This window comes from Canis lupus, chromosome 16, assembly GCF_048164855.1.
Source record: "Canis lupus baileyi chromosome 16, mCanLup2.hap1, whole genome shotgun sequence".
NCBI classification, from domain to species: domain Eukaryota; kingdom Metazoa; phylum Chordata; class Mammalia; order Carnivora; family Canidae; genus Canis; species Canis lupus.
The window spans coordinates 959,292-967,846 of record NC_132853.1 but is presented as its reverse complement, the minus strand read 5'-3'; the positions used below and the strand labels follow the sequence as shown (position 1 = coordinate 967,846).

At 43.0% G+C, this 8,555-nt stretch overlaps 1 protein-coding gene and 1 pseudogene across 1 annotated transcript; one reads left to right on the top strand and one right to left on the bottom strand.

Annotated features, from left to right (window-relative positions):
• Nucleotides 1-3,929: 3,929 nt before the first annotated feature.
• Nucleotides 3,930-4,400, bottom strand: LOC140607394 (large ribosomal subunit protein uL23 pseudogene; annotated as a pseudogene).
• Nucleotides 4,401-6,963: 2,563 nt separating this feature from the next.
• LOC140605628 (olfactory receptor 1L8-like) lies at nt 6,964-7,908 on the top strand. Its single transcript, XM_072777720.1, has one exon. It carries the CDS (start codon nt 6,964-6,966, stop codon nt 7,906-7,908), a length of 945 nt encoding a protein of 314 aa, XP_072633821.1.
• Nucleotides 7,909-8,555: the final 647 nt, after the last annotated feature.

The window sequence follows — 8,555 nt, the reverse complement described above, 5'->3', positions numbered from 1 at the left end:
TTTTGTTATTAATTGATTTTTATATTTGGCAGCTCCCACATTCGGGGCATATATATTGAGGATTGTTAAGTCCTCTTGTTGGATAGATCCTTTAAGTATGAGATAGTGTCCCTCTTCATCTCTCACTACAGTCTTCGGGGTAAATTTTAGTTTATCTGACATAAGGATGGATACCCCTGCTTTCTTTTGAGGACCATTTGAATGGTAAATGGTTCTCCAACCTTTATTTTCAGGTTGTAGGTGTCCTTCTGTCGAAAATGAGTCTCTTGTAGACAACAAATATATGGGTCCTGCTTTTTTATCCAGTCTGAAACCCTGCGCCTTTTGATGGGGTCATTAAGCCCGTTCACGTTCAGAGTTACTGTCGAAAGATATGAGTTTAGTGTCATCATGATATCTATTCAGTCCTTATTTTTGTGGATTGTTGCACTGAACTTCTTCTTAAAGGGGAATTTTAAAAGTCCCCCTTAAAATTTCTTGCAGAGCTGGTTTGGAGGTCACATATTCTTTCAGTTCCTGCCTGTCTTGGAAGCTCTTTATCTCTCCTTCCATTCTGAATGAGAGCCTTGCCGCATAAAGTATTCTTGGTTGCATGTTCTTCTCATTTAGGGCCCTGAATATATCCTGCCAGCCCTTTCTGGCCTGCCAGGTCTCTGTGGAGAGGTCTGCTGTTACCCTAATACTCCTCCCCATAAAAGTCAGGGATTTCTTGTCTCTTGCTGCTTTAAGGATCTTCTCTTTATCTTTGGAATTTGCAAGCTTAACCATTAGATGTCGAGGTGTTGAACGGTTTTTATTGATTTTAGGGGTTAATCTCTCTATTTCCTGGATCTGAATGCCTGTTTCCCTTCCCAGATTAGGAAAGTTTTCAGCTAGGATTTGTTCAAATACATATTCTGGCCCTCTGTCTCTTTCGGCGTCCTCGGGAACCCCAATTAAACGTAGGTTTTTCTTCCTCAGGCTGTCGTTTATTTCCCTTAATCTATCTTTATGGTCTATTAATTGTTTGTCCCTTTTTTCCTCAGTTTCCCTCTTTGCCATCAACTTGTCTTCTATGTCACTCACTCATTCTTCCACCTGGTTAACCCTCATCGTTAGGACTTCTAGTTTGGATTGCATCTCATTCAATTGATTTTTAATTTTTGCATGATTAGATCTAAATTCTGCAGTCATAAAGTCTGTTGAGTCCTTTATGCTTTTTTCTAGAGGCACCAGTAGCTGTATAATAGTGCTTCTGAATTGGCTTTCTGACATTGAATTGTAATCCAGATTTTGTAACTCTGTGGGAGAGAGGACTGTTTCTGATTCTTTCTTTTGAGGTGAGGTTTTCCTTCTAGTCATTTTGCTCAGTGCAGAGTGGCCAAAAAGAAGTTGTATTGGGAAAAGGAGAAAAAGAGAGAGAGAAGGAAAGAAAAGAGAAAATGAAAAAAGAAAAAAGGAAGAAAAAAAGGAAAAAAGAGAAGAAAAAGAGAAAGAAAAAGAAAGAAAGGGGAAAAAAGGGTAGGGGAAGCAATCAGAAATCAAAAAGAAAAAAAAAAAAACCACGGGGGAGTATCTTCTGCTTCTGTGTACTTTATGTCCCTTGACTTCCCCTGGAACTTGTCCCTCTAGTTGGTCTTCTGGGGGAGGGGCCTGTTGTGCTGATTTTCAGGTGTTAGCACTTGGGGGAGCTGCTCTGCCCCTGCCTGGTGCAGGGCTCAGTGGGGGTTGTTTACCCCGTGAGGCCCCAGGAGGAACAACCGCAGTGGCAGCGGCAGCTCTGGAGCCCTGGAGTCAGCCCCCGCAGTAGCTCCAGAGCTCTCCATCTGCAGGGCCTGGAGGCTCCGGGGCGGGGCCGCTGATCTGCTCAGTTGAGGCAGGAGCGTCCTCGCTGTCCTGGGCCCTCCCGGCCTCTGCCTGTCCCGGGGGGGAGCCCGGATCCTGGGCTGTGTCCCAGTGCCCTGTGCTCTGGGGCCTGCGCTGTTGGATTCGTGCTCCTGCCCCACAGCCCCCTCTGCGGAGCCGCCGCCCGAGACCCTCCGAGCTGCTCCTGGAACCGCGCAGCCCCCTCCACACGGAGCATCTTCCTGTGCCCGAGCCCCTCCGAGCTGCTCCCGCCCCGCAGCCCCCTCCGCGGAGCCGCCCCCGGAGCCCCCCGAGCTGCTCCCGCCCTGCAGCCCCCTCCGCGGAGCCGCCCCGAGCCCTGGGGACATCTGGGATCTTTCCACATTTTGGTAATTGGGGACATTGCTGCTATAAATACTGGGGTGCATATGCCCCTTCATATCACCATATTTGTGTCTTTAAATATCTAGTAGTGCAATTGTTGGGTTGTAGGGTAGTTGAACTTTTAACTTTGTGAGGAACCTCTATAGTGTAAATTATTAAAAGCAACTAACTTACTGGCAAGGCCACAATGCTCTAAATATCTTCTTTCCTTATCACTAACCTTCAAAGAATTTTCTGAGCCTAACTGTGAAACACCAACACTATTTTTCCAAAGCCCCTTTACTAAACATGACAACAATCACTGCCATACCCTGTGCTTTAAGTATACGTAAACTAACATTAAGCTAATCCCATATAGAAAAAAAGCTAGTCTAGATGCCTGCCAAGATACTGGAACACAGCACACACCACTGATCTACCCTCACTGAATCCCTTGAAAACTGCAACCTCCCCAGTTCTAGAATACACCAAGGTCCACACCTGTTTCCCCAAACATAAAAATATTCACCAACATAATATTTGTTCACCCTTGATAACCCAGAGTTGGGAATACTTACACACCTTTGAGATGTTGTGCTGAGGTTATGAAGTTTTAGGATGAGTACCATAATCAAAACAGGAAGCCTCAGGGCTCCCCTATCCCCTGGGGTCAGCCCTACTATGTGTCATCCCCAGTCGGCTTGCTCTGCTTAGAGCAATCACAGGACCAGCTCCCTTGAGAAGTCATCACACCACAACTCCTTCAACCTAACAAGGGCCCCCGAGGCCAGCAAACCAGAGCTCAGACTCAGGAGACACTGCCTGGGCTTTCACAATCAGGAGGGTCCTTGTCCCCTGAGTCAGGGCATCTTTGCCTTCTGAGATGGGGAGCTGAGAAAGCAGCAGCATGCTGGGAACCAGACATTAGAGGTTGGAGGCCAGGGAGGAGAAACATGCTATCCCTTTAAAGTAGCATATCAGCTTCCTGCCTTTCCTATTCATCTCCTTGTTCATCAACCAAGATTGTCATGGGAGAAACGTGAGGCGGCTGTGCTTGGCTGAGAGGAAGATTGGCAGCCGAGTAGCAAATGTGCGCAGATCAGCTTCTGGAGACGTGGGGAAGGTAAAAGGAGCATCTGGATCTGGAGGTGAGCTTCAGTAAGTTGGTTACCTGCTTGACATTGGTCAAGCTTGTGCTTGACCAAAGTCACTTACTCTTTCCTCCCTGAGACTTTCAAATATTTCATGGATTAGGCAGTCTTGGGGTCCAACTAAAACCTCCACGCAGCTTTTGGTTTTCAGTCCAATCCAATTTGACCTCTAGATAGTCTACACTGTGGGATTTGGTGGAAGCAAAACACCATCAGTTAAAAAGAAAAATTTTTTAAAGATTTATTTATTTATTTTTATTATATATATATATATAATAGAGAGAGAGAGAGAGAGAGAGAGAGAGGCAAAGACACAAGAGGAGGGAGAAGCAAGCTCCATGCCGGGACCCTGACGTGGGATCCCAGAACTCCAAGATCGTGCCCTGGGCCAAAGGCAGGCGCCAAACCACTGAGCCACCCAGGGATCCCCCAGGAAAATAAATTTTTAAAAAAGAAAACTATTGTTTTCTTCCATCTGCCCCATCCCAGTTTGTGCTCTCTCTCTCTGAAATAAATACATAAATACATAAATAAAATCTTTTTTTATGGTGAAAAAATCTATATTTAGATTTATAGCCAGCTGGATTCAGTTTAGATGATCCCAATTTTGTTGGCAACATCCAAAGCATCGTAGTCAGGAGCCAGTCGAACATATGCTTTCTTCTCTCCATCAGGCCTGATCAAAGTGTTGACCTTGGCCACATCAATGTCATAGAGCTTCTTCACAGCCTGTTTGATCTGGTGCTTATTGGCTTTGACATCCACAATGAACACAAGTGTGTTGTTGTCTTCTATTTTCTTCATGGCTGACTCAGTAGTTAGGGGGAACTTGATGATGGCATAGTGATCAAACTTGTTTCTCCTGGGGACGCTCTTTCGAGAATATTTGGGCTGTCTTCGGAGACGCAGGGTTTTGGGTTGTTGGAATGCAGGTGATGTGAGGATCTTCTTTTTTTTGTGACTGTGCACGCCTTTCAGCACTGCTTTCTTAGCTTTCAAAGCCTTTGCTTTGGCTTCGGCTTTGGGTGGAGCAGGGGCTTCCTTCTTCGCCTTCGGCACCATCTTCGTGAAGGGGCCATAAATAAAATCTTAAAATTCAAACAAACACATGCCTTGTGATCCCTCATCATGGGATTCGTGAAGTGCTTAGCACAAGCTTCACACGTAGTAGAATTTTAGTAACATTGGTTATTGTTATTAACTTTAACTACAGGTTTGTTCAAATCACTCAATGCATACACAAATAATCCTTCCGTTAGATCTTGCAAAATCATGAGATTAGTCTGACAACTTGGCAGGGAGGGGTGTATTTTAAGCAGGTGAGTTGACTGATTTTGAGGACAACCACTAATATCAGATAAGGGAAGGTGACACTGAGTCTGATGATGATCAAGTGTTTCTCTTGAGTTGGGGTGCCTAAGTGGCTCAGTCGGTTAAGGGTTTGACTCTTGATTTATCATGATCTCAGGGTTGGGAGATTGCAGTCTGAAGTTGGGCTCCATGATGTGCCAGGAGCCTACATAAGATATTCTCTCTTCCTATCCTTCTTCCCCTTTCTCCTCTCTTTCTCAAAAAAATAAGTTTCTCTTGAGTATTCACATATGTTTGTCTCTCTGCTGAGTGCTTTAGATGCATTTCTCACTAAATCCTCACAATAACAAGGATATTTCTATCCAATATTATACATGGTAAAATTGAGGTTTAAAGATGTTTAGTAATTTGCAATTAAAATGTAAGCATACTTCTATCATTTACTGTCTTAGCAAATTCCAAATATGAAAAACAGTATTATGAAGTGTAACCACTATTATATACATGACATCATTTGTTAATGCAATTACAGCATTTGCTTTATAAATTAATTAATATATTAATATTTCAATGTTCAATAAGTTAATATATTAATATAGAATAAAAATTGTAATGTCTGAAAATTCCAATGTGAAAAGACCATTGAAAAGGTGTGAAAGATTATGGTGCTTCTGAAAAAATTATTTCAAACATTTTGGAGATACACCCATGGCCATTGTAGAGCTTTTTATGGTAATAAGGAATAGATAAATAACCAATGTCTGAAAATACTTGAAAATCTTAAAATAGAAAAAGGAAATCTCTATTAATGAGGTATGGATGAATATGCTGACCATTTAAAAATTAATTTAAAACACTTGGCTTGGGACGCCTGGGTGGCTCAGTGGTTGGGCATCTGCCTTCGGCTCAGGGGTCCGGATAGAGTCCCACATTGGGCTCCTGAAGAGAGACTGCTACTCCCTCTGCCTGTGTCTCTACCTTTTTTTTCTCTGTGTCTCTCATGAATAAATAAAATAAAATAAAATAAAATAAAATAAAATAAAATAAATAAAACACTTGGCTTATATAATATCTCTCACTGAAGAGCTTTTTGTGGTATCAACAAAAAAAAATTAGAGGCCGCTTTGATGTCCATCACTAGGTAACTGGATATGATTGAAAAAAGCATACATATGTACATAAATTCTTTTTTTTTATAAATTTTTTTTTAAATTTTCATTTATTTATGATAGTCACCCAGAGAGAGAGAGGCAGAGACACAGGCAGAGGGAGAAGCAGGCTCCATGCACCGGGAGCTCGACGTGGGATTCGATCCCGGGTCTCCAGGATCGCGCCCTGGGCCAAAGGCAGGCGCCAAACCGCTGCGCCACCCAGGGATCCCATAAATTCTTAATATATAAAAAATTAATGTTTTCATAGGTATTGTTGCATCCACATGACTGGTGAATTATAAAGCATGAGTTGAATACTCAATAATGGGTACCCATCCTATACAAATGTGATTTAGGACAAAATATTAAAGAAAGAAAAATTAATTTACAGAAAAACAGACATGTGCCCAGACCAGTGATGACAGCATGACATGGGCTAAGGAAGAGGAATCCCTTATCCTGCACCCAAAGGAGAAAGAGCTCACTTTGCTGAAACAGGTTCAACATTCCCCCTAGATTTTCCCTGTTTATATTTTGGCAAACTCATCCCTCGTCCATCTCTATCCCTTATACACTGTTTTATGTTGTTTGTCAATGATCTGACTCCCCATCTAGGACAGGAGCTACATAATGACTAGGATTTGCCTGTTTTTATTGCTAAATCTCTAGCAAGGGAACAGTGCTTCCATGGAATAGGAACTAATGAACTGGAATCGGTGAGGTCCATCTCTGATAGTTTCTTTAAAAAAAAAAAAGATTTTATTTATTTATTCATGATAGACACAGAGAGAGAGAGAGGCAGAGACAAAGGCAGAGGGAGAAGCAGGCTCCATGCAGGGAGCCCGACATGGGACTCCAGGATCATGCCCTGGACCGACGGCAGGCGCTAAACTGCTGAGACACCCAGGGATCCCCCATCTCTGATAGTTTCTAAAGGAAAACTCTTCTTCTGCCCCTCCAACCTTCACTATAAGGCCTTGTGATGCCATGGATTTGGGAAGGGAAGTTGGGAAGCGAAGGCCACATCAAGGACCATGAGATTGACAAGCTGTCCCTGCACAGCAGCTAATTGTGACCAAACAGAGAAAACAAAGACTAACTGGGTTCTGGACTTGGAGTAAGGTAAATAACAAAACTTCATTTATATAACTAGGCCGAAGCCAATGGCAAGGGTCAACCAAACCAGCAGTGTCTCTGAGTTCATTCTCCTGGGACTCTCCTCCCAGCCTGAGGACCAGAAGCCACTCTTTATCCTCTTCCTCACCATGTACCTGATCACCATAATAGGGAACCTACTCATCATCCTGGCCATCCATTCTGATCCCCAGCTCCAGACCCCCATGTATTTCTTCTTGAGTTTCCTGTCCTTCACTGATATTTGCTTTACAACAACTGTTGTCCCCAGGATGCTAGTGAGCTTCCTTTCTAAGAAGACCATCTCCTATGCTGGGTGTCTGACACAGATGTATTTCATTTATGCTCTGGGCAACACCGACAGCTGCCTTCTGGCAGTCATGGCCTTTGACCGCTATGTGGCTATCTGTGACCCCTTCCACTACGTCACCACCATGAACCGCCGCTGCTGTGTCCTGCTGGTGGCCTTTTCCTGCTCACTTCCCCACTTCCACTCACTCGTACACACACTGCTACTGAACAGCCTCACTTTCTGTGACTCCAATGTCATCCACCACTTCCTCTGTGACCTCAGTCCCTTGATGAAATTGTCCTGTTCCTCCACATTTGTCAATGAAGTTGTGATAATATCAGAAGGTTCTGTTGTTTTGGTGACTCCATTTCTGTGCATCACTCTCTCTTATGTACGAATTCTCATCGCAGTTCTTAAGATCCCTTCAGCTGCTGGGAAACGCAAAGCCTTCTCCACCTGTGGCTCTCACCTCACCGTGGTCACACTCTTTTATGGAAGCATCTTCTATGTCTATTTACAGCCCCTGTCCACCTACAGTGCCAGGGACCACATAGCAACAATTGTCTACACAGTTCTTTCCTCCATGCTAAACCCTTTTATCTACAGCCTGAGAAACAAAGACCTGAAACAGAGCCTAAGGAAGCTGATGGGCAGGTGGAATTCTCAAGCAACACCCTCTTGACAAACTCACAAGTGAAATCTGCTCCACTGGAATCTGGTCCCTACTAGACCTTGGTGAACAATCGAACGGTTGGAGTTTAGCTTTTTTAACCTAAGTGAGACAAGCCTATTGTGGGCGCTCACATCTATTGATGTCAGCTGACCAATTATCCCTGACTGCTGAAATCATCAAGTTTCTCCTGACTATTCCTCCACTTTTCCACAAAGATTCATCATGTTCTTATCTTCCAAATACTGCTTTAAACTAATCATATGTTGACAATATATCCTGAACAAATTGCTCTCCATTTATTAAGACTTACCCTCTAAAATCCTTCACATTTCAGTATATTGCTGAAAACAGCGGTTGAATACTTTGACAAACATTTCAGGAGGAAAAGAATGGAAGGAGAGGGGCAAAGTGAGGAAAGGAGTTACATTTTAGCTACTTTTCTTATTATGAGTATTTTTATAATTCCTTAATATTCTCTTTCATAAAACTGTTTCTTGCTTAAAAATTAAGTTTTTGCCTTTTCTCTCATCTTTCTATTCTTGATTGTTTCTCTGTGGCTTTATTTCTTTTAATTGCCTCTTATTTATTTACTATACAATTTAAAAATGGTAATGGCCAGAAAGAACAAGAACCAAGATGATTACATGAAAGTTATC

Coding starts and splice junctions, on each gene's coding strand:
- LOC140605628 (XM_072777720.1), top strand. CDS start 6,964: ATGGCAAGGGTCAACCAAACCAGCAGTGTCTCTGAGTTCATTCTCCTG.